This window comes from Macrobrachium nipponense, chromosome 1 (assembly GCF_015104395.2).
Source record: "Macrobrachium nipponense isolate FS-2020 chromosome 1, ASM1510439v2, whole genome shotgun sequence".
NCBI lineage: Eukaryota > Metazoa > Arthropoda > Malacostraca > Decapoda > Palaemonidae > Macrobrachium > Macrobrachium nipponense.
Window position 1 is genome coordinate 152,021,985 of NC_087200.1, and position 26,411 is coordinate 152,048,395.

The following is a 26,411-nucleotide window of genomic DNA, read 5'->3' on the forward strand; positions in this document are numbered from 1 at the left end:
TCCGTTACGTGGCGGAGCTCGGAAAAATTTGGGCATAACCCCTCCCTGCATTGCCTGAATAGGCTATAATCCCGGAGAGATCCGGTAAATACTAAGGGAGGGGTGGGGATGGTTTAAGAAACTTAAGATAAACTTAAAGATAACTTAAACCTACATGCAAGTAACCGGACTAGGTCCAGTGAAGCGGAGTGTAGTAACTCAGCAATACGGTACGGTTAGTAAAGACCTATTGTAGCTCCGGTCCAACTATGGTGGACTATACCCTTCCGCTGGATATCAGAACTCCGATAGGGAGGAGCTCTAGTAAGGAGGGAAGGGCGAGATGACATACAGACTCGCGCTAACCCGGAGCGACAAGGAAGTAACGGAGGGGGGGAAGGCCAGAGCCCCCCACAACGTACCACCCGGCCGAGCCGAGAAGCGGAGAGGTCGGAACCAGTCAGGGACTGTCGGACTCCCAGGCCCCTCCGGTGGAGGGGAAGGGGGAGGCAAGGCTCGGGCATGCTGGGCGAGCAAGGACAGACCGACCCACCCCCGCCCGACCTTATGGGAGAGCGGAGAGGGGGAAGGGGACTGGCAGGCGCCTGGCTGACTCGTGATCACGTAGTGACCACGAGGCGGTAAACTAAAGATACGGTAACCAAGCCTAGGCCAACCAACTGATCAGAGAGAAGCTATCGGGAAGCAACCAGAACTGAAAAGCGGTAGCAATATAGGCCCATAGGGCGAAAACCAACTGATCAGAGAGAAGCTATGAGGAAGCGACCGAACTGATCAACGGTAGACTAGGCTCTACGAGCCAGGACCTAGGCTAAGCCAGACGCCAACTAACCTAACAATAACAAAACATAAAAATATAATATATAATAAAAATGAAAGAAAGAAGGTAAAATAGCAGGAGAAAAAATCCAGGAGTGTGCGACTAGCCCGAAGGCAAGTCTACCACCTCAAAGCTAGTCAGGGGCCGATACTAAGAACCTGGACTAGGGTCTGGAGAGAAAAAGCCTACATAAGGTGAAAATACATACATGTTCAATAAAACTTGATGTGTACGTAATAACGCGGATAATCAAAATAGAGCGTAAAATAATAAGGGATGTTCTAGGTATGGGAGACCAAGAACGAACCCAACATGCGGCAGGACCATGCTGCCATGCTTTCCAGCCTCCCCCGAGAACGTATCTATACCTAAAAAAAACGGCAAATACCGTCTCGGGGGGGACTGGAAAAAAAAAACTCGCTAACCGTAATACTGAGTACTTAACTTAGCTGCTGCAATAGCTGCACGCTCCATTATCGAAAAATCCGAAGAAAGGGCACAAATACACAGAGAGAAAATAGCACTTGAGATTCGTGCGATGCTAACGAAAAAGGATGCCATTAGAGGCGCAGCAGTCGCAAGCATGGGATGGTGTAGTAGTAGTACGAGCTGCTCCCTCTGTGGGACGGCTCCCCTCTTGGAGGTTTTGTAGTGGGAGATTTCTATTGGCATTTGGCTCGTGGTAGTGGTCTCACTCGCCTAGTGTTCATACCGACACCCTCCTAGAGGGTGAGCGAGTCAGTCATACTGACCTTTTTCTTTTATTTTTATTTATTCTCTGGTATGTGTTAGTACATTTGTACCTAGAAATAATAGATTAAAGGATATTTCGCGCAAGCGACACGAGCTGAGCCCAGAAATCTAAATATTGCCCTAGAGACTTCCAATTTCTTTCCAAAATGAAGACAGATTATTGAATATTACTATACTGTAAGAATATTAGCTTACAAATGCAGTTTTCGACCATATCTGACGAGTTAAAGTTGACCGAATGTCGAATTTTTTTATATATATTTTTTTATATGCAATTATTTCGGAAATAAGAAAAGCTACAACTTTCAAATATTTTTCGTTTTATTCTACATAAAATTGCGCACATTTTTCATATATAAAACTCTATGAAATGCCTAATATGAAACGGAGCAAATATTCCGAGAATGGGACTTACGCATTTCGGAGATTTGTGGCGGAGAATCCGCGCGTGGAGGGAAGGAAAGTTTTTTTTAAAAATTCACCATAAATTTAAATATTGTGCTAGAGACTTCGAATTTGTTTCACGATGAAGATAAATGACTGAATATTACTAGACTGTAAGAGTTTTATCTTACAATTGTGTTTTTCGACCATTTCGGTAGAGTCAAATTTGACCGAACGTGGTTTTTTTTTCTTTTATTTTTTTTTTTTTATTCGTGATTTATATGCAAATATTTCGAAAATGAGAAAAGCTACAACCTTCACTATTTTTTGTTGTATTATACATGAAATTGCGCACATTTTCATATATAAAACGTTATGTAACGGCTAATTTAAAATGGTGCAAACATTACCACAATCGCATGTATGATTTTTTCGGAAGAGTTACCGCGCAGACGTAAAGAAAATGTTATTTTTTTCATAAATTCACCATAAATCGAAATATTTTGCTAGAGACTTCCAATTTGTTGCAAAATGAAGGTAAATGCTTGAATATTACTAGAATATAAGCGTTTTAGCTTACAATTGCGTTTTTCAACCATTTCGGTAGAGTCAAAATTGACCGAAGGTTGAAAATTTGTCACTTATCATTATTTATATGAAAATATTTCAAATTGATAAAAGCTACAACCATGGGTTGTTTTTTAGTTGTATTGTGCATGAAATTGCGCACATTTTCATATATAAAACTTTATGTAACGGCTAATTTAAAATGGTGCAAACATTACCACAATCGCAATGTTATGATTATTTTCTTCGGAAGAGTTACCGCGCGGACGTAAGGAAAAAGTTTTTTCATAAATTCACCATAAATCGAAATATTGTGCTAGAGACTTCCAATTAGTTGCAAAATTAAGTTAAATGATTGAATATTACTAAAATATAAGCGTTTTAGCTTACAATTGCGTTTTTCGACCATTTCGGTAGAGTCAAAGTTGACCAAAGGTTGAAATTTTGGCACTTATCGTTATTTATATGAAAATATCTCAAAACTGATAAAAGCTACAATCATGAGTATTTTTTTGTTGTATTCTACATAAAAATGCGCACATTTTCATATATAATAGTCCATGTAACGGCTAATTTAAAATGGTACAAAAATTATGTCAAAGTGACGAAATAATTTCCGAGATGTGTCACAGATACTTTTTAGTGCGGGAAGAAAGAAATTCGCGCTTGCGCGCCTGCGTAACGATTGTAAACAAAACAACACCTTGATCCGTGAACTCCCAACATCCCCCAAGGCGCGTGATTCAAGAGTTTTCGGCTGGTAGGCCTAAAAGTATTTTTCCGCGAATTTTTAAAAAAACTTTTGTATGTCGACGTAAAATACGTCCAGTCGGCACCCGAGAGACAAAAAAATTGTCGACGTAAAATACGTCCAGTTGGCGTTTAAGGGTTAAAAGGGTTAATGTCTCTGAGGAATCCAACAATGCTATAAACATCTACATCCGGACCAAGCAGTTCTGCTCTATCCCTGCTCAGTAACCCATGCCTCTGCCATGCTGCAGAATACCTATGGCAATGTAATATGATGCATACACATGATAAGGACTCAAGAAAATGTGTCATTAATGTCCTTTCCAGGTGGCATCTAGCTCAGTCTGAAGCTGGTCTATGTAGTATGCTCTTATTTTCCAAAACTTTATAGTACATACATACATACATACATAGAGAGAGAGAGAGAGAGAGAGAGAGAGAGAGAGAGAGAGAGAGAGAGAGAGAGAGAGAGAGAGAGAGAGAGAGAGAGAGAGAGAGAGAGAGAGAGAGAGAGAGAGAGAGAGAGAGAGAGAGTGTTTTGTTAAGCTCATTCTGGGGTGGGCTGTCATTTCAGGGGTTGGCCCCGAATGAGCTTAACATGTTTGATTTGTATTAAAGATATATATTTAATTTTTATTAAACACATTATAGATATTTTGATGTGTTTACATTAATGTTACGTTTGAAAATTAGTAAATCATTTCATTTGAAAATTAATAAATCATTCATCATAAAAATGTATTTAGTCATGAAAATTAAATGAAAATACATACAGTAATTAGTGAATATTGCTCTAAAAAAATTTGCAAATTAGTTAAATTTCCGCAGCAGACAAGTGAATACGTAATGTGTTCCACAAAAATACACGACAAAGTTAAACATGGAAATGTGAAATGTGTAAAAACGGAAGGGTCACTGTACGTCTTTTAGTGAACTGAAGAAAGAGCAATCTTTTAGGCTCTTTGTTTTAAATCCTGGGTTTTAATATTTTGGGGAGTATGGAGGTATGGTGTATATACTACATTGTATAGAAGCGTACCATTATATCATAGAGGTACGTATTTATTTTTAGTGATGGGTTCCCACACACTAGAAAGGATTCCAGATCAAGTAAGAATGTTTTGGGTTTCATGCAAGGAACCTTGAGCTTGTTTGGCTGTGTGGATGTTGTCTAGAAGTACTACCTACCATCCTCTTCTCAATGTGGGAAACAGCTATCTTTAACAGTATGTAAAATATATCCCAAATATAATATAAATTTTCATAATAAAATTTATTATGTATTTGGTTACTTACCTACTGTTAAAGCATACCCCACCCAGCCTCCCCACAGCTTAGTGGGCTGTCAAGAATTCTGACAAGAGCTGAAAAATTCGAAAAATACCTGATGGAGAACAGGTGTATTTACACAGTCATCCATGTTGTCATTCAGTCTTTTACTTTACAAGGCAATTTTGCCTAATTTTAAACTGATGGTTTTACAAAAAAAAAAAAAAAGAAAAAAAAAAAAGTTTTGATTTTAAAAAGCATATGAGGGATGTTCAATAAGTAATGAGAAAATGTCAGGCGAGACACTAAATATGATTTGATCAAAATACTACTTCATGGTGAAGTAGTATTTCTATATTTGTAGGTCTGAGTGCAGCGGTGAACGTGATGGAAACAGTCTGATCCGGTTTGCCGATCTGTGAACACTTGTCAAAATGCAGGGAAAAATGGAGCAATGTTACGCCATCAAATTTTGTGTTAAACCTAAGAAAATCAAACAAGAAGCTTATGGAATGTTAAAGGAGGCCTATGGAGATGAACAGATGAGCCAAGCAAGTTTCTATCATTGGTTTAACAGATTTTCTGATGGAAATGAACAGGTTGAGGATGAACCCAGATCTGGAGCACCGAAAAGTGCACGCAAGGGGGTAAACATTGAGGAAGTGCAAAGGTTAGTGATGCAAGACTGTCAAATATCTGTGAGGATGCTATCTGAAGCTCTTGGTATTAGTATTGGCACAGTAGAGACAGTTCTGACCGAAGATCTGAAGCTCCACAAAGTCTGTGCTAAGTTCATGCCAAAGATCCTCTCCGACGACCAGAGGCAGTTTTGTGTAGAAAGTTGCACTGACATTCTCGAAATGACAGAGGCTGATTCAGGTTTCTTGAATAAAGTAGTGACTGGCGATGAGAGTTGGGTGTTCACATACTCGTACGACCCTGAGAGCAAACGTCAAGAGTGCTCAGTGGAAGTACGCGACCTCCCCCAGACCCAAAAAGGCAAAGATGAGCAGGTTGCAAGAGAAGGCCATGGTTATTCGTTTCTTTGACTCCCAGGGGCTCATTCATGTTGAATGGGTTCCTCAGGGTCAAACCGTCAATAAGGAATATTACCTTACTGTTCTGAAAAGGTTCAAGGACAAGACGAGGAAGAAGAGGCCTCAGCAGTGGAGGAGTGGTCAGTGGTGGTTCCACCAGGACAATGCCCCATGCCACAAGTCAACGCTGGTGACCACCTGGATGGCCGACAGGGGAATGAAAGTGGTACAGCACCCACCCTACAGCCCTGACCTAGCCCTTTGTGACTTCTTCCTGTTCCCACGCATGAAAGACAGCCTCAGGGGAACCAGATTCCAGTCAACAGGGGAGCTGAAAGAGGCATCGGAAAGTTACCTGAAGGGACTACTGAAAAAAGACTTTGAGGAGGTCTTCCAGGATTGGGAGAGACGCATGCAGAATTGTGTAGCTGCGAGAGGCAACTATTTTGAAGGAGACAAAGTTGTGTAAGCTTATGAAAATAAATAGTGTCTCTCCTGACATTTTCTCATTACTTACTGAACATACCTCGTATTTCTCTGCAAACTTGGAGATCAAAAGAATAATACAGTATTAGGTAAAAACAGAAATGTATGTACAGTATGTATACCATATTGGCTATTCAGTAGTACACGTATGCGGTTTCCCAGGAACACTTTAAAATATCTCTCAGTTGGTTGGTATCACTGGATTGTAATACATAAAGTGAAATACTACTGTCCAGGCAGTCCCTGGTTATCGAAGATCTGGTTTTATGGCGCTTGTTCAGCGACGACAATAACTGTATTTTCGGTGCTGATCTCCAGTTATTGGAACCGATCGCCATGTGACAGTGGTGTCAATAACTTGGGGATCAGCGCTGTTATCGCTGATTTTTGGTTTCCGTCATGCCGTCGGAAATTGAACCCCCACTGATAACTGGGGACTTCCTGTATAGGGCTTTGTTCTTGGTGCTGAAGCTTGTTTCATTTAGAGATTTTGTATTTGCTTGTTTTCTCCATTGTGTAATCTTGATCATTTGGTTGTTTTTAAGGAAACAGGCAGTCCCTGGTTATCTATCGGTGGCGGTTCCGTTCCTGATGGGGTGCTGATAAGTGAAAACTGCCATTAACTGAAACTTGGCAATTTATGGCGCCAATAACTGGTTAATGGCACCTCTGTTAGGTATGTTACAGCACTACAACTATCGTTGGCACCTTTTGGTGCTGATAACCGGAACTTTGTGCATTATGGTGTCATAAATTGCTGATTTTATGGTGCTAGACAAGCACCATAAAACCGATCACCATGAACCGGGGACTGCCTGTACGTTCATATGATGCACAGAATATTGTAAATTTGCTTATAAAGGGTAAAGACTTGGTCTTATATTGTTATCATAATGTATACATGTGATGCTGCATCAACTTTTATATACTGGATTTTTCTGAATAATTTACAAGTTAAACATGCTGTTGACATTGTTAATATCTAACGCTCTTTTTTTCATTACAAGTTGACCTTTGACAGCTATATTCACCATTACAGACATGGCTGTTGATCAAGCTGTTAGGAGATTGCCCTCGGTTACTTAAGACGACGTTTAAGGAAGAAGATTGTAGAAGATAGTTATAAACTCTATCACCAGTGTAGATATTAAATTGTATGTGGTAGGGGATGGAATACTACTGTCAATGTAATTGAAGAATATAAAACATATTACTATTCCTTTAACTTATTCCTTAGACATTGTATATCTTTTTCCAATAAAGGAGATATTTATTTTTGGCAACAGATCAAGACTAATTTTTAAACAAAATTGAACCTTGCAATACTAGGTTTTGTTTGTATTAAATAATTAACAAAGTGAAATTTGATCCAAATGGAGGGTTGGAGTCCATATACAAAAGTGTACAAACCTCTCGCTGCTGGGAGCATAGATGGCACAGACACTGAACCCCATGACCATGGGATTGTGCGGGCAATGAATACAAATTACACTCCCGCTGAGATTGATTCCAATTCTGAAAATACTCTCTTTGTGGGGCGCTTGCCACACAGTATTGGTGAAGATGAGCTGCGTGAAAAGTTTTCCCGATTTGGAAAATTGAAAAGTGTGTGTATTACAAGGGATGTAGTGACAGGCCAGAGCAAAGGTTATGGCTTTGTTGAATACTCTCGGAAAAGTGATGCAATGGAAGCATGGAAACTGTCACAGCACCTTGAAATTGAAGGTTTCCGCTTGATTGTTGACAAAGAAGCTGGACATACACTGAAAGGCTGGATTCCCAGGAGACTTGGTGGAGGTTGGGGAGGTCGTAAGGAAGCTGGACAACTTCGGTTTGGTTGTGTGGAACGGCCTTGGAGGAAACCTATAATACTTCCTCAGCATTCTTCAGGGTCTTCAGCCACTAATGATGAAAATGCAAGACTCTCAGACAGAGACAGCACAAGGGACAAAGTTAAGTTCTTAGAAAATAACAGGGGACAACATCCATACAAAACTGAACGTGGCAAATGGGGATATGACAGACATCCCGAATATGAACGATCTAGTGATAGGCATGACAAAAGTGATTATCATTATGATAAGCAAGAAGGAAAGTTCAGCTATTATACAAAGAGAGAAGAAAGAGGTAGAAATTATAGAGAAAAAGATAATAAAGGACGTGATTATAAAAGACACGATGATAGAGGTCATGAATGTGGTGAATGGGGTTCAAAAGATAGAGGCTATGATAGGTATGAAAGAAGGGAGTATTATTCTTCGAGACAAGATAAAAAAGATAAGAGATAGCAGATAGAAAGAAAGAGATCATAGTTAAGTGTTCAGTTAATGACAGTTAAAAATTTCATGGTTAAAATTAAACAGAGTGATGTCTTAGTTTAACTCTTAAGTAATATTTAATACAACTGAGCTTTGAGAAGTGATGTACATTGTGGAGGATTAATATTGATATAGTTTCTAAACTTGTGTGGGTGAAAGATTACTTTGTATGGTTAATTCAGCATAGGATTAGTTTTGACTTGAGTTAACTCAATTTGATGTAAAATACTGGACTAGTCAAAACTGTTCATATTTTGAGTGATTAAAGGTCTTATTAGTTTTTTGTGGGGTCACAAAAGTGTTGTATGGCATATTAACATATGGTAGCTTATTAATTTACTTTTTTTCAAAACTTTCACACATAATTATTCAATGTGAAGAAAAGGATTTTTTATTTTGAATTGTTCTGTCACTTATTTTCATATTTCATAAATTTTGCTAATAAATTTTGTACATTGTACACTTTTTAGTTATTTATTCATATCCCCCATTCTTACAGCAGTGAATTATTCTCCTGAAGAATAATTCTATTGTTTTTTGACTAATTTTGTATTAATCAGTTGCTTATACAGTACTGTAATAGTACAGTCATACCCCTACATACGAGTCCCTACGTATACGTATGAAAAATCCAGGTTACGAAGGCAAAGATGAAGATTTTTTTTGCTTCTGTGTACGAAAATAATTCAGGTTGCAAAAGGGTGTATGTACTGTAAAGTCCAAGATTCGCCTGGGCGAGTGTTGTGTTTACCTCTCTTGGCCTTTTCCCGGTTCATTGCCCGTTTCGTTTCTTTTAGTGTGTGTGTGTTTTTGCCTGGTATTATGGCTTCCTCTCCTCCTCGGCGTCAGCGTATGTGCCCTGGAGTTCTTGGTTTTCCGTGTTCTAGTTTTTTGGCTACGGCAGCGACCGACCCTCACATCACGTGCAGTAGCTGCCGTTCAAATTTTTGTACTATTACGGATCCTTGTATGGAATGCCGGGCATGGCCTAAGGAGCAGTGGAGATCGTTTTAAGGCAAGAGGGAACATCGAAGAGTCTCGACTCTTCCTACTTGGGAAGGTTTTGCTCCTATTCCCGATGTTTCGTCTCCCACAGTAGTCAACCCCCATGTAACGTTGTCCCTGCATCTCCTTCCTTGTCTTCCATTGATTCGTCGATGGAAGTATCGGGAGGTCGCCAGAGTAATATTTGTAATGTAGCCCCCTCTTCCCCATTTCATGTTGGTAGCAGGAATATGGTGGAAGAGAATATCATCTTTGGTAATGACATCTCTTGCTACATGGTCAGCAAGTTCATTACCAGCAATACATACATGGGCAGGGACCCAGCAAAAATGGACTAATTTGAATTTGGAAGCAAGCCTATACAACCACTCTTGAATATATTGAATACTCTAATTGGATGTTTAGGGTTATACTGCTTAATAGCCATGAGTGCAGTTAATTCAGCTGTTAAAATAGAAGCATTATTAGAAAGTCTGCCCACATATGAGCTACTACCATGAACAATGGCACAACCAACACCACTTGATGTCTTTGATCCATCAGTGAATAGTTTGACAGAACCTGAATGTATTTGGTCATGATCAAGAAAGCAAGCCTTTCTTGGACATTGACCAATTTTTTAACCACAGCTTTTTGACAGACTGATGGTTCCGTGGTCAACCACGCAGGCAACTGAGAGCAACATATTGCCTTAACTTTTTGGTCTCTAATAGACACACTGTCAACTGCAGCATTAATTCTTACATGAAAAGGCTTGGATACTCTAGCATTTGCAAGCTGCTGTGGATTGTTTTGGTTAAGAATAGATCCTGCAGGGTTTTCTTAGGAACCTCTTAATTTGAACATATAATTCAGTTCCAGTTCTCTTGACGTAAGTCTAGAGGGAGTTCTTCAGTGTCGGTATATAAACTTTCAACTGGAGATGTCTTAAATGCACCAGAGCATATTCTTAGACCAGCATGATGAACTAAATCCAACTCCTGAAGTTTGCTTGCACTTGCTGAAGAGTAGACTTGGCAACCATACTCAAGCTATGATTTATATAAGTCATATACCTAACTGTAAAAGTGACCTCTTACCAGCACCCCAGTTAAAACTTGAGACTACTTTTAAAATATTAAGGGACTTCTGCACCTTAATTTTCAAGGAGTCAGTATGACTAGCCCATGTTAGCTTCTTATCAAAGATCATCCCTAAAAACTTCACCTCCTCATATGGTATTAGTATGTCTTTCAGGTTAATATTTGGGATGGTTTCCTTTTGAGTACTTCTAGTAAAATGCACTGCCACAGTTTTGGAAGGGGAGAATCGAAAGCCATTATCATCTGCCTAATTGCCGACTGCATTAACTAACTTTTGCAAGAAATTACAAATAGCAAGATCATCCACAAACAAAGACGCCTTTACTGGAGGTAAGACACATTCAACGATGCTGTTTATAGCCACAACAAATAAGGAGACACGCAATACACTGCCTTGTGGGATGCCTTCCTCCAGTTCAAAAGCATTAGACAAGCTATTTCCAATCCGAACTTTAATACATCTGTCACATAGAAATGACCTGATGAAATTTAACATAGTACCTTGTGTTCCCATGTCATGAAGCCGCTCAATAATACCAAAACGTGAAGTAGTGTCATAAGCTTTTTCAAGATTGAAGAAGACTCCAATAGTTGGACTGTGTTTTGAGAAAGCTTACTGAATTTGGGTAGATAATCTTAGTAGTGGGTCCTGAGTGGAACAATTTCTCCTAAATCCAAATTGAACAGATGATAATAAACCCTTTTTCTCTAGATGCCACATTAGTTCAGAATTCACCATGTTCTCAAACAATTTGACCAAACAACTTGTAAGTGTATTGGCCCATAGCTTGTAAGATGTGGATCTTTCAATGATTTCTTAATGGGAACAACAATTGCAATCTTCCAAGAAGGGGGAACAATACCAGTTTCCAATTTTGTTCATGAAACTTACCTGTCAGATATATATATAGCTGTATTCTCTGAAGTCCGACAGAATTTCTAAAAACTTACGACACACGTAGTGGGAGTAGGGTGGTTAGTACCCATTCCCGCCGCTGGGAGGCGGGTATCAGGAACCATTCCCATTTTCTATCAGATTTCTTCTGTCGCCGGTGTTGTAAACATCTGTTTACAGCACCTTCGCCTCAGGATTTTGGAAAACTTTCTTTGCTTGAGTATCCTCTTGACTTTTTGGTTATTTGTTATTGGATCGATAGCTTGGCATACGTGACTTTGGATTGTTTTTTGAATTTGGCTTGGTTTTTTCCTTAAATATGTCAGGTTCTAGTTCGGCTAGTGCCAGAGTGTGTATGAAAGACGAATGCAAGGTGAGGTTACCAAAAGCTTTGGTTGATCCTCACACAGTGTGTAAAGGTTGTAGGGGGCAAGTGTGTAGGTATGATTTTCGCTGCACGGAGTGTGAAAGTTTGAATGATGCACAATGGAAGACGTATGAATCCTATGTAAATAAATTAGAGCGTGATAGGATCAGGAGGTCTTCCTCCAGGGGTAAATCGGGTAGCAGACAGAGTAATAATGTAACCCCTTCTAACCCTTCTTTAGATTTTGTGACTCCTAACCCCGTAGTGTTGCCTTCGGGCCCTCAAGTGGTGTCTGCGGAGGGTAATGCCCTTTTGCTTATTTTAGATTCTTTGAAAACTCTGGAATCTAAGGTTCTGGCCCTTGAAAACAGGGAAAGTGCTAAGTGTACTGATAGTGCCCCTAGTGAAGTGGAGGGGGCGTCAGATCGGCCCTATAGCGCCTCTAGGCTGGGACCTCTGCCGGACTCCCAGGACTCAGGGAGAGGGCATGTCGAAGGCCGAAGGAGGGTTACGGGGATCCCCCACCGATCTGACGTCCCTTCAGCAGTACCTGTTGACGCTTCCCAGGCTGCTAAGGAGCGTGCTCGAGCACGTATCCTAAAGGATTGTTTCTCGTCTTCCGACGCGTCCTCCCCGCGCAAGGGTGGGAATCTCGTTCGGATATTCGCGACCTTTGAAGAGGACGTTTCAAGATCAGGACGCTTCACGTCATGCTTTATCTGATTGGCATTCTTCTCCGGAAAGCGTGTCCTTTCCGCCCCCAGAAATAAGGCTAGGTCGTCTTCTGATGATGACGCCTCAGAGCGCCCCAGTCGCTCTAGAGCCAAGGCTGTTCCTGGGAGAAGGAAGAAGGCGTCCCCTCGCCCCTCACCTTCTCACAGGCATGGCTCTTCTCCTCGTAAAGAACCTTCGCAGACGGAGATAATCCTTGCTATGCAGCGACAACTGGATGCTTTACTTAAGCAGAAGGAAACGGTTTCTGGTCGTAAGAAGGACGATAGACTTTCCGATCAAGAGATAAGACAGTCTTCTCCGCCTGCTCGTCTTTCGTCCGGACCGTTTCCTGGTATTTCGTCTTCTAGACTTCGTTCTCCCCAGCGTTCGTTTAGAGGTGGAAGTAAACGTCAGGAGAGAGAGAGGTTTTTTCATTCTGCCCTCTCTTCTCGACGTGAGGACGCTCGGCGTTCCGACATCGACGTTTCTGATGAAGATGTTTTGGTTTCCGACGACTGGAATTTGGTACGCCCTGCTCCGCTTCGTCATGCTTGTGTTGACGCTCATCGGGACGCTCGTCAAGTGTCAATTCCTGTCTCTTCGCGGGATGATCGTAGAGACGCTTTGAGGGACGCTAGGAGAGACGCTCCACTCATCGCTTCTTTGGACGCTTCGTTGGACGCTCAGTTGGACGCTGATTTGGACGCTTCGTTGGACGCTCGGAGGGACGCTAGGTTAGACGCTCCGATGGACGCTAATAGACATCGTCGTAAGAGCTTCTTGGACGCGATTACGGAAGTTCGCTCTCGATCGGACGTTGTTCCCGAGTCTTTAGATGACGCTGCATGTCTTCCTTCTACTTCGCGTTCTACTCAAGTTGTGGTTGCTGATCCTGTGTCGGCTAACGATTCTGTTAAGGGTACTTTACCCTCTTCTTCTCGTCATCGGTCTGATAGGAGACTTGGAGTGAAAGGTCTTCTGCCTCTTCCTTCGGAGTTTAACTCGGGTAAGGAAGAAGGGGAATTGAGCTGTTCTTCGGAGGAGGTTGATGAAGAACAACCCTCGACGTCGTCTTCTTCAGACTATCAAGTTTTGGCTCGGCTGCTCCGTGATTCTTTTGGAGATACCTTCCTTCCTTCTGCTCCTCCTTCTCCTCCATCGCAGTTTTCGTCGTCGAAAGCTAAGAAGACACCAGGGTTTGTAAAGATGAAGACGTCTTTGTCTACCAAGAGGGCTTTCCGGAAAGTTAACACTTGGATGGAGACTAGGAAAGCTAAAGGAAGCACCACTTTCGCCCTGCCTCCGTCTAGGCTTAGCGGTAAGGCAGGGATGTGGTATGAAACTGGTGAGGAGTTAGGTTTAAAAGGTTCCGACGTCAGCACAGGGAGATTTCGCCAGCGTTGTAGATGCCTCAAGAAGAGCTCTGTTAGCCTCAGCGAAGGTGTCGTGGACTACGTCAGAAATGGATCATCTGTTGAAGGGTCTGTTTAGGTCCTTAGAAGTCTTTAACTTCTTAGACTGGTGTCTCGGAGTGTTAGACAACCAGTCTCGTAAGCCAGATTCGATCAGCTTGGGGGAGCTGTCCAGTGTATTGTCATGCATGGACAATTCCGTCAGGGATGGCTCAGAGGAATTAGCATCTCATTTTTCAGCAGGCGTGTTGAAGAAGAGATCGCTGTATTGCAATTTTGCGGCTAAGTCTGTCTCTCCCGCACAGAAGACAGAACTTTTGTATGCGCCGTTCTCGAGTCATCTCTTCCCCCAGGCTTTGGTGAAGGATCTGGCAGTAAGTCTACAGGAGAAAGCCACTCAAGACCTTTTGACACAGTCGTCGAGACGTCCTGCTGTCCCTTCCACGTCTTCAGGAGTTCAGTCTTTTAAGAAGCAGAAGCCCTTTCGTGGAGGATCTTCAGCTAGATCTTTACCCCAAGGAAGGGGTCTTCCTAGAGGTAGAGCCCCGGCTAAGTCCAGGGGCAAGAAGTGAGAATGCATGCCTTCAGTCACCGGTAGGAGCCAGGCTTCAGTTGTTTGGAAGAGCCTGGAGAGAAAGAGAGGCGGACACCTGGTCTCTCAATATCATAGAGAAGGGGTACAAGATTCCGTTCATAAAGCCTCCCCCTCTGACTTCCACTCCCAGGGACTTGTCCCCGTCGTATCCTCAAGAAAAGCAAAGGATTCTTTTCGATCTGCTCGAGCAGATGCTCGAGAAACGAGCAGTGGAACAGGTCTTAGACCTGGCTACGCCAGGATTTTACAACAGATTGTTTCTTGTTCCGAAACACTCTGGAGGGTGGTGGCCAATCTTGGACATAAGTCGTCTGAACCTCTTTATAGAAAAGCAAAAGTTCAAGATGGAGACACCTCAGTCAGTTCTGGGGGCCTTAAGACCGGGGGATTGGATGGTATCACTCGATCTTCAGGACGCATACTTTCACGTCCCGATACACCCCCAGTCTATGAAGTACCGCTTCGGCTCGTCCTGAAAGGAAGGTGTTTCAGTTTCAGGGCTCTTTGTTTCGGTCTGAGTACGGCCCCATTTGTGTTCACCATCTTAATGAAGAATGTGGCGAGGTGGCTCCATCTTTCAACATCAGGATCTCGCTCTACCTGGACGACTGGCTCATACGAGCTTCTTCGCAGACCCGGTGCCTGGAGGACCTGAAAACGACTCTGTCTTTAGCTGCGTCCCTGGGACTTATGGTGAACTTCGAAAAGTCACATCTGACCCCAACACAGTCCATCGTGTATCTGGGGATTCAGATGGATTCAGTGGCTTTTCGGGCTTTTCCGTCCCAGGAACGTCAGCAACAAGGCATAGAGAAAGTGTCAGCCTTTCTAGGGAAGGATTCATGCTCGGTGAGGGAATGGATGAGTCTGCTGGGGACCATTTCCTCGCTGGAGAAGTTTGTTTCCCTGGGGAGGCTACATCTCCGACCTCTTCAGTTCTTCCTGTCGGACAATTGGACAGAGAAGGACAACTTCGATATGATCTTAACCATCTCAGAAGAGGTGAAGAGCCATCTAAGATGGTGGCTCGATCCGTTAAAGCTCTCAGAGGGCATATCCCTCAAGCTTCGGAACCCCGACCTAGTGTTGTTCTCCGACGCGTCATCCACGGGGTGGGGAGCAACACTAGGGGGGGGAGGAAGTGTCAGGCACCTGGAGAGGGGAACAGGTAGCCTGGCATATCAACTTCAAGGAGCTGGCAGCGGTTCAATTAGCGCTCCAGTTCTTTCAGGACAAAGTCTCCCGTCGAGTAGTTCAAGTCAACTCGGACAATACCACAGCCCTGGCATACTTGAAGAAACAAGGAGGAACTCACTCTCGCTCCCTGTTCGCTCTAGCGAAGGAAATTCTGATTTGGGCGAAGGCGAGAGAGATCATGATCTTGACAAGGTTCATTGCCGGAGTCGAGAACGTCCGTGCGGATCTCCTCAGTCGACAAGGTCAGTTGCTGCCGACAGAGTGGACCCTCAATCAGGACGTATGCCAGGAGCTGTGGAGTCTTTGGGGACGCCCCTTGGTGGACGTTTTTGCAACCGCAAGGACGGCGAGACTTCCTCTCTACTGCTCCCCAGTTCTCGATCCGGGGGCAGTAGCAGTGGACGCCCTGTTATGGGATATGACGGGCCTAGACCTCTACGCATTTCCCCCCTTCAAGATTCTGGGGGAAGTGATGAGAAAGTTCACAGCTTCGGAGGGGGGACGAGGTTGACGTTAATCGCCCCCTTTTGGCCTGCAGCGATCTGGTTCACAGAGGTGATGTCCTACCTGGTGGATTTTCCGAGATCTCTTCCGTTAAGGAGAGATCTACTCAAACAGCCCCACTTCGAGAGGTACCACAAAAACCTCTCTGCTCTGAGTCTGAAACTGCGTTCAGACTATCCAGAAGTTGGCCAGAGCGAGAGGTTTTTCGAAACCTGTGGCTAAAAGCTATGCCACCGCGAGAAGACCTTCGTTAATCGCGGTTTACCAGTCGAAGTGGGCAGCTTTTAGGAGCTGGTGTAGGAAGAAAGGAGTTTCCTCTACCACGACCTCTGTGAGCCAGATCGCCGACTTCCTTCTTTATCTCAGACGAGATTTGAAGCTCGCAGTGTCAACCATTAAAGGCTACAGAAGTGTCTTATCTGTAGTTTTTCGACATAGAGGTCTTGACCTTGCTAATAATAAGGACCTACATGATCTACTAAAATCTTTTGAGACCACCAAGGTACCGATAGCTAAGTTGCCTTCGTGGAATCTGGACGTGGTTCTCAAGTTTTTAACGTCAAGCCGCTTCGAACCTATTTACTCTGCCTCTTTGCGAGATTTGACGAAGAAGACTGTATTCCTAACTGCTCTGGCGACGGCGAAGAGGGTTAGCGAGATACAGGCGATTAGTAAACACGTCGGCTTCAAAGGGCATAATGCAGTCTGCTCTTTGAGTATGTCATTCCTGGCTAAGAATGAGAACCCTTCCAACCCTTGGCCTAAGACGTTCGAAATCAAGGGTATGGCAGAAATCATTGGTCAAGAGCCAGAAAGAGTCCTGTGTCCTGTTAGGGCTCTTAAAGAATATCTTCGTAGGACAAAGGAGTGTAGAGGTTCTGCGGAGAACTTATGGTGTTCGGTCAAGAGGCCTAATATGCCCATGTCCAAGAATGCACTGGCATTCTTTTTGAGGAACACCATTAAGGAGGCGCACGCTTATTGTCAAGATAGTGACTTTAAGCTGTTAAAAGTTAACGCTCATGAAGTAAGGGCTATTTCGACTTCTATAGCCTTTCAGAAAAATATGGCTCTCAAAGATATTTTGAAGTGCCCTTTTTGGAGAAGTAACTCGGTGTTCGCCTCGCACTATTTACGGGAGGTCAGAACGACATATGAGAACTGTTACTCTCTTGGACCATACGTCGCCGCAGACACTATCTTGGGGGCAGGAGGTAGCACTCATCCTTTCCCATAGAAAAGGGTAGGTGAATTTTTAATGTTTGTAATGTTTATGGTTGTAGGGTCGGCCGCCGAATGCGGTCTTCCCTTCTTTTAGCCTTTGGTATATGGGAGTATTTGGTTAGGCTAACTTAGGGGTGGTTTTGCCTCGTTGTCCTCTTGAGTATGGTCATGGTCTAGTCACATTGTGGTCTCGTCCCCGTTGGCAGATCATCTAGAGCGCACCAACTACACAGGTCTCTACCTTGTTGGTAACTCTAGTGAAGCAGATGCAGGCTTGGGTGACAGTAATCACGAAGTCAGGCTATGCTAACAGCAAGGAACCAAGATGTCAATCATTCTACATATATATGTTTCCTAAAATCCTTTTCTGTCTCTCCCACCGCCAAAGGTGGGATTCAGCTATATATATATCTGACAGGTAAGTTTCATGAACAAAATGATATTGTTAAGATACAATAAAGTTTGTTCATACTTACTTGGCAGATATATATATTTTAAGTACCCACCCACCTCCCCTCAGGAGACAGTGGAGATAGAAATCTGATAGAAAATGGGAATGGTTCCTGATACCCGCCTCCCAGCGGCGGGAATGGGTACTAACCACCCTACTCCCACTACGTGTGTCGTAAGTTTTTAGAAATTCTGTCGGACTTCAGAGAATACAGCTAGTATATATATATCTGCCAGGTAAGTATGAACAAACTTTATTGTATCTTAACAATATCATATTTTTTAAAAGACTTTAAGGAGATACCTATGATTTAGCCGAATCTGGAAGTTTTTTCAGCATGCTATAAAGAATGTTATCATCCCCAGGGAATGCTGATTTAGATGATGATAGAGCATCCCTTAATTCCCTCAAAGTTTACTTTGAATTATAAGATTCACCATTTACTGAATTTAAATTAAGGAAATGGTTGAATTCCTAGTATTCAGAAACTGAGTTAAATAGTTCCTAGAACTCGATACTTCAGAGAAATGCTCACCCTGTTTTTCAGCAACTTCATTACGTTTGGTGACAAGGTCTCCATTGATTTGCAGACAAGGTGTTGGTGGTGGAACATATTTGCTGCTTAGTTTTCTAATCTTTTTCTAAATGAGCTTGGTTGGGGTTGTTGAATTTATGCTATTTGTATAAAAAAAAGCCAGAATTATCTTTTTACTTTAAAAAAATATTTCCTCTGTTTTGACATCGCTCGTTGGTAAATAGATTTTGCTGTTGCAGACTGAGTGGATTTATGGTGCCTGTAACATTTCCTGGTAATTTTCCTCAAATTACCACAGGTTTTATCCAACCATGGAACCACAGGTCTGCATGGTTTCCCTTTGGTCTTTGGTATAGAGTTTTCCACACTGTTCAATGTTCCAGAGGCAAAGTACTCATAAGACTTTATATTAGACTTGAAGGACTCAAATTTCTGCAATAGGCTAATACTTTCTTAAAATTTGACCCAGTCTGCTTCCTTTTCCTTCCATTTAATAGGAAAATTTGAGGGCACATTTCTCACAAACTTCAGATGATTGGGAAAGTGTTCACTGTCATGTAGAAATTCATCTACAGACCAGTTAAAATCCAAATAAAGTGAAGAAGAGCAAATACCCAAGTCTATAGAAGATGAATCACCTGTCTGGACATTATGATATGTCATAGTACCATCATTAAAAATGTAAGATTATTAGTTTTAGCAATGTCATCAATGATCCTACCCTCTGTGTCTAAAAAAATTCAACCCCAAAGTGGACTCTGAGAATTGAAATCACAAAGTAATAAAAAAAGGAGGAGGAAGTTGATCAATTAAACATTGAATGTTCCCATGAGTGAATCTACATCTCGGGGGAAGATAAAAGGAGCAGATTGTGATTTCACAGTCAAAAATTGCCAGGATAGCAATCGCCTGAAGCTGCATGTTAAGGGGGAACAATACAATGTTGCAGTGTTTTAGCAATAACTATTGCAACACCTCCATGTGCATGGTTCCCATCCATGGTGCTCATTTTATAAATCTCATAGTTTAGACCCAGATTGTGTACTGCATCGCCTAACTTAGTTTATTGGAGCCTATTGGAGCCATACAACCCCAGGTTTAATGCTCATGCAGTAATACTTTTATAATTTCTGAATGAGTCCTTAGTCCTTTACAATTCCATTGTAAAATGTCCAAATTGAACTTTTATTGCTTGGATCTCCAAAGGGTAATTCAACTGTAATCTGTACTATTTTTGGTTTATTTTCTGTATGGGACTTTATAGGAGTTTCTCTAGATTGTCTTGATATATGAGGCTTATGATTAGATCTTTCATGTTTTTTATCAACTTTCTAATACGGAGCAGAGTGGACCTCTACTATGATATTCTTAGTATCCAAGGAACTTGATTCCTTGGCTGTTTCTGAGGCAGATGTACCCTCATTGTTGGCCTCACTTTTGTTACTTTTTTTATGGTGTTTTGATAAGTCCATACTTTGAGCAGGTGGAGGAGAAGATGAAGTTCTTACTTTGTCTGGACCTTCGATTTGTTCTGCTTCTACTTCAAGGGTTTCTTGCTGCAGAGATAGGACAGATACAGGGAAGATATCGTCAATTGGAGATAAGTCTATATAAGTACGCACATCTTCCTTAAAGAGGGTGCTTCAACCATAGCAGGCTGAGCACCTAGACTAGATGACTGGGTCTTAGTCTCAGGAGTTCTTACTTTTAAACCAGGAACAGGTGCTACATTGTTAGCTTGAGCTTTTAAAGGGGATAGGGAATTCAAAGCCATAGGAAAGTCTTTATTTGACGAATTAATTTTTTTCATAACTAATGCTTATATGTTCAGATTAGCTTTGTATACAGCTGCCTCTTTTATATTGGCTGCAACTTTTATTGGATGGGGTATGATCCAGTTAGCAATTTATGCATTTTGGTTGTCTCGAACAAGGAACATGTTCAGGGGCTGAGATATTCCTACAAATTTTATTCTTTTTACAGAATTTGGATAGATGTCCGAACTGAAAACAGTTATAGCACTGCAGAGGTTTTGATAAAAATGGTTTAACTTTGACCTTTTCACATAAGATGATACATCAGTCTTCAAAAGTTAAAATGACCGTATGTACTTGCCTTTGGAATTTTTCTTACCTTCCATACAGAAGTTGGACTAATTTCTAATATTTCATTTTCCGTCAATTCACAAAGGTCTATCAATTACTACTCCTTTTCCATAACTGAAATTAATGTGTGGTCTTATTTCTTTTATCATGATGTCTTTCTCAAACTTCTTTAGTGTCAGCATATATGACTGAATTTTTTATTTGTCTTGAATAAGGACACTGCCTTTACCAAATCTTGATATTTTACCTATACCAATACCCCTAACCTTCTTTTGGATGTATTTGCTAAATTTGTAATAATTGTAGTTTTCCTCCCTGGCAGATACTACCAACCACATTTGGCTGAGTTACTTGTATTACCCATTGAGATGAGCCATAAACATCCATGTTTTTAGGGGTCTTGTCAGACAGCACTCCTTTGACAGTTGATTTACAAATTTTGATATTATTAATATTGCTCCTGGCTTTGAGTGTAGCTTCGTGTTTTTCAAAAGTTACCCATGCTTCCCATTTTCCTTCATTTTCATCAAAGTTCATTCTCAACTCTAAAATTTTACCATAACCAGCAAATGTTCCCACACTGGCGAGTTTCCAATTTGTGATGACTACCCTGAGAGGTAGTACAACCACTGGAGAATTCCACATCCATAGTCAAGTCCATGCCAAGGTTTGTCATTCGTGTTGAGGCATTTTCACTGGTCATCATCTGTGCCAAATCATCATCAAAGGGCCCAGGGGTAGTTGAATCTTTAAAATTACTAGACATAAAGATTGAAGTATATAAAAAAAGTAAATAAACCTGAAAACCTTTTGAAAAGACATTATAAGCATTTCATGAAGTTTATTCCTCCACCAATGGCACAAGTGGGAACCAACTCCCAAATTTCTGCCCCTACCCTACCCCACAAGGGTTGGCACAACGTGATTAGTGGCCCAAGCGTAAGCCAAACCCGCTTGCTAGTATAATATTACTAGAATACAATCATCCCCACCCTGATCATGTTATGGGCAAACCAGATAGAATGCTGAGAGTCCTATTCCCAGAACTAGACCCCTGGGGAATGCGTGATCCAGCAATGAAGAATAGTTCTGCGCTTGAACTATCAATCTGATACCTCTCAGGTTCGAACATTATTGAGTAGTTGATGACCCTACCACTGTTCCCACTACAGTGGGTCCCCCTGTATTCACAGTGATGCGTACCAGACCTCTCCATGAATAGTTAGAACCCGCGAATAGTTGGAACCCCTATAAAAATGCTGAAAACTGCCTATTTTTTTTGTTAAAACTCAAGAAAAACCCACTAAAAATTTTGATACTTGGGTTTTTTAATAGTTTTATCACAAAAAGTGCATTTTATGATGAAATTGAATAAAAAAAAAAACCAGGTATTTGTGGATATTTCTCATATAAAAATACCGCGAATACGCGAATTTTCTGTGAATATTGCAGGGAAATGTTCCCGAGAGAAATCCGTGAATGTGTGAGTCCACGAATCTGGAGAACACGAATACAGGGGGTCTGCTGTATTTAGTTCCGGATATAAACCCAATCCCAATTATAACATCTTTTCTTATCTGTCAGGTCCAATAATTTTTACAAAAAGTGGAAAATTCCAAAAAATAAGTCCAAAACAGATATACATAGGCAGTCCCCCAGTCCCCCGGCTTACAGCGGGGGTTCTGTTCTTGAGACGCATCATAAGTCAGAAAATCGTCAAAAATCCTATGAAAACCTTACTTTTAATGCTTTGGGTGTATAAAAAACTATGTAAACTGCCTTTTTATTGTATTTTCATAAAAAAATTCCTGCAAATATTGTTTATTTTAGATTTTAGGAGTCATACTTCTTCCGCCAGATCGCATCGCAAGCGCTGTAACCCTGGAACGTGTGTCGTAAACCTGGAAATAATTTCGGATGAATATAATTTGAAAAGCGTTGTAACCCCGGAACGTCGTAAGCCAAACCTGCTGTAAGCCGGGGACTAACTGTATAGCATAATAACCATAATAATATATGAGAGACTTGGACTCAAAGCTGGGAATAAATTCCAGTGGCTCAAGTGCCCCCTCTCCACATCAAGGTGGTCTCACTTCGAGGGGGTGGGGAATGGTACCAGACCCCGCAAATAACTAAAATCCGTGAATACTTGAAATCACTAAAACTTAGAACTGCCAATTTTGATAATTAAAACAAAAAACACAAAAAATGCTTATATGTATAGGCAGTCCCCATTTATTGGCAGGGTGCTGATAAGCAAAAAACGCCATTAACTGAAACTTAAGGATTTATGGCGCCAAGTTTCAGCTAATGGTGCCGATAACCAGTTAGGTATGCTGTGTGGCCATAACTCTTATTCGGCACCTTATGGTGCCAATAACTGAAACCTGGCCCGTTATGGCACCATAAATTGCCGATTTTATGGTGCTCAACAAGTGCCATAAAACCGGAATGCCGTTAACCAAGTCCGCCATTAACCAGGGGCTGCCTGTATCTGAGTTTTTTTAAAGTTTCATCACAAAAAGTGCATCTAGTCATGAAAATTATATGAAAATAAAGTATTTTGTGAAAATTTCCCAGTGAAAAATAATGCGAATAGGTGAATTTTCTGCGAATAATGGGTATACAGTGTTTTCCCTGTGAATAGTGGAAACCCACAAATAGTTAGAACTCCCCTCTAAAAATTCTTATATCTGCCTATCTTTAAAGTTCAAATGCCAAATGTATACTTAAAGTATCATCCTACATCAAATATACCATTGAATTTGTATTGAGAGAGAGAGAGAGAGAGAGAGAGAGAGAGAGAGAGAGAGAGAGAGAGAGAGAGAGAGAGAGAGAGAGAGAATAACTCCTTACGATATCAAAAGACTGAAATGAACTTCTGTAGGCAACACTTCTTCCCTCCCATAAATACATATACATTTTCCAGAGAATAGAGAAAGAGAAGACTGAACAATCAGTTTGTCTGTCTGTCAATTCTTTTGCTGAGAGAGAGAGAGAGAGAGAGAGAGATAAAAGGAAAAAATAAAAACCAAATGTATACCTTATGTAACATCCTACATCAAATTTACCTTAAATTATTATCATATTACTGTATTAATCTTAGAGATTGTATTATTAAAATTTCAAAGTAATCCTGAATATTAGTACCCTTAAAGGTATGTAGGTACATACACACATGCATACATACTTCTAACACTTGCAGCAGAGAGAGAGAGAGAGAGAGAGAGAGAGAGAGAGAGAGAGAGAGAGAGAGAGAGAGACTGTCCTTACAGTATCTAAAAGAGTGAAATGGCAAGATTATTATATTTAAAATATTCACATATGAATTTTGTAATTATAGTTATGGTATTAATATTATGCATTTTAAATTATTATTATTGGAAAATATTAATAATAAACTTATTACATACATGTACCATAAAAATGATCTCATCTCAATGAGAGAGAGAGAGAGAGAGAGAGAGAAGAGAGAGAGAGAGAGAGAGAGAGAGAGAGAGAGAGAGAGAGAGAGAGAGAGAGAGAAATTGCATTAAAACCATTAAAATTCTTGACCATTATATGGCACTATTCCCTTCCCCTGTCACATTACTTGGCATATTTGATAGGTTTCCGAGCTCCGAGTGTTTCTGGAGTTGAGAGAAGGTAGGGAAATTGATACAGAGAAAGTGGAAGGGATGAATAATTTTCATTTGAAATTACAGTTATATTATTATTATTATTATTATTATTATCATTATTAGTATTTGAAAATACGTATTAATAAACACATACATCTACCATAAAAATTCTCTCACCTCAGTAAGAGAGAGGAGTTATCCTTATGTAAGTGAAATGGAGAGGCTATTTTTATCTTTAAAATACTACCACATACGAATTTTTTCATTACAGTATTATTATTATTATTAACAACTAAAAATATCAATAAACATATTACATACCAGTACCATTAGAATTCTTTCATTTCAGTGAGAGAGAGAGAGAGAGAGTTGTTGTTTATCTCTCTGTTCTCTCAGAAAATACTTATAACGCTTCCAGTGAAACAGGGGGAGAGAGTTACCACTATGACTTACATAATATTGTCTGGAAAAAGAGAGAGAGAGTTTTCCATATTTAAAAGAGTGAAATGGATAGATTATTGTATTTCTTTAAAATACTATCACATAATATGAATTTTGTAATTACAGTTATATATTAATATTATTACAGTGGACCCCCGTATTCGCGGACTCACACATTCGCGGATTTCTCTCGGGAACCTTTTTCCGCATTATTTGCAGAAAATTCACATATTCATGGTATTTTTCTATGAGAAATATCCACAAATTCCTGTTTTTTTTATCAATTTCATCAAAAAATCCACTTTTTGTGATATAACTTAAAAAAACCAAGTATCAAAATTTTTAGTGGGTTATTCTTGAGTTTTAACTAACAAAATACTAGGCTGTTTCAGCATTTTTATAGGGGTTCCAACTATTCGCGGGTTCTAACTATTCGGGGGGGGGGGGGGGGGTCTGGTACGCATCCTCTGCGAATACGGGGACCGCTGTATTATATTTGAAAGTAATAATAAACATATAGCACATGTACTGTACAAATTCTTGCGTCTCGGTGAGAGAGAGAGAGAGAGAGAGAGAGAGAGAGAGAGAGAGAGAGAGAGAGAGAGAGAGAGAGAAATTACATGAACACTTAGTGGCAACAACACAACAGCTCTTCCCCCTCCGTCACATTACTTGATATGTTTGAGTTTTAGTACCTGGAGTTAAAGAGAAAAGACTGGTATATCCTTCATTCTTACACAATTTTTTAAATTTATAAACTAAAAATCTTACCAAGTCACTATAGTATTTTCTTTAATAAATTGATATTATTGCTGCTCACATTAATATTAATATTTGAAAATAGTAAATCAATTATCTATCATACAAAAAACACATCTCTGTAAGAGAAAGAGAGAGAGAGAGAGAATTATTTTTATGTGATATTTAATTTGATTAACCTTACTAATACAGTATTAATCAATATTAATTATTTTTAAATAAGTAAATCATTTTTGTATCATAAAAATGTATTTAGCCATGAAAATAACATTAAAATACACTATACAGGCGGTCCCCGGGTTACGACGGGTCCGGCTTACGACGTTCCGAGGTTACGACGCTTTTTCTTAAATATTCATTGAAAAATCCGCCCTGGGTTACGACGCTTGTTCCGAGGTTACGACGCTGACGCTTCCGACGCTCTGAGTTTACGATGCTTTTAAAAAACACATATTATGATAAGATAAGAATCCTTTATAGTTTAGCACAGTTTCTCTCTCTCTCTCTCTCTCTCTCTCTCTCTCTCTCTCTCTCTATCTCTCTCTCTCTCTCTCTCTATCTCTCTCTTTGTATTTTCCAAGAAAATAATCACTATAATTTTCTCTCTCTTTCTCTCTCTCTCTCTATACTACAAAGATGTATGTTTTTTAGTATGATAAATAAATGATTTACTATTTTCAAATATTAATATTAATTTATACAGCAATAATATAAATTCATTAAAGAAAATACCATAGTGAATTAGTAAGATTTTAGCTTATATTTAAAAAATTATCGAAGATGAAGGAAAATCCCAGTCTTTTCTGTAACCTTTCCAGGTACTAAAACTGTCAGATATATATCATGTTCTGTGACAGCCAAAAGGGGGAGGGGGAAGCTGGGGGAGAGTTGGGGGAGAGCTGCGGTGTTGCAATCAGTGGTCCTGACATTTCCCCCCCCCCCCCTCTCTCTCTCTCTCTCTCTCTCTCTCTCTCTCTCTCTCTCTCTCTCTCATTTACTGAGACTCGAGATTTTTTATGTACTTGTACTATTTTTTTAATACTTTCAAATAATAATAATAATAACTGTAATTACAAAATTCATATGTGATAGTATTTTAAAGAAATACAATACGTACTAAT

At 40.6% G+C, this 26,411-nt stretch overlaps 2 protein-coding genes across 4 annotated transcripts in view; both read left to right on the forward strand.

Annotated features, from left to right (window-relative positions):
* Window positions 1-26,411, forward strand: part of LOC135219762 (guanine nucleotide exchange factor MSS4 homolog) — a 258,337-nt gene that overhangs the window by 37,918 nt on the left and 194,008 nt on the right. Inside the window, exon 2 of one of the 3 annotated variants that reach the window (XM_064256807.1) lies at window positions 7,106-8,846. The exons of 1 other annotated variant lie outside the window; for it this stretch is intronic. In XM_064256807.1, coding sequence (XP_064112877.1) covers window positions 7,440-8,354 — 915 coding nt within the window. In that variant the 5' untranslated portion in view covers window positions 7,106-7,439 and the 3' untranslated portion in view covers window positions 8,355-8,846. Of the gene's footprint in view, window positions 1-7,105; window positions 8,847-20,348; window positions 20,469-26,411 lie in introns of those variants that run through there. One more of the 3 variants, XM_064256809.1, reaches the window with a different exon arrangement.
* Window positions 4,978-5,592, forward strand: LOC135218969 (protein GVQW3-like). The gene has a single exon (XM_064255408.1). It carries the CDS (start codon window positions 4,978-4,980, stop codon window positions 5,590-5,592), a length of 615 nt encoding a protein of 204 aa, XP_064111478.1.

Coding starts and splice junctions, on each gene's coding strand:
- LOC135218969 (XM_064255408.1), top strand. CDS start 4,978: ATGCAGGGAAAAATGGAGCAATGTTACGCCATCAAATTTTGTGTTAAA.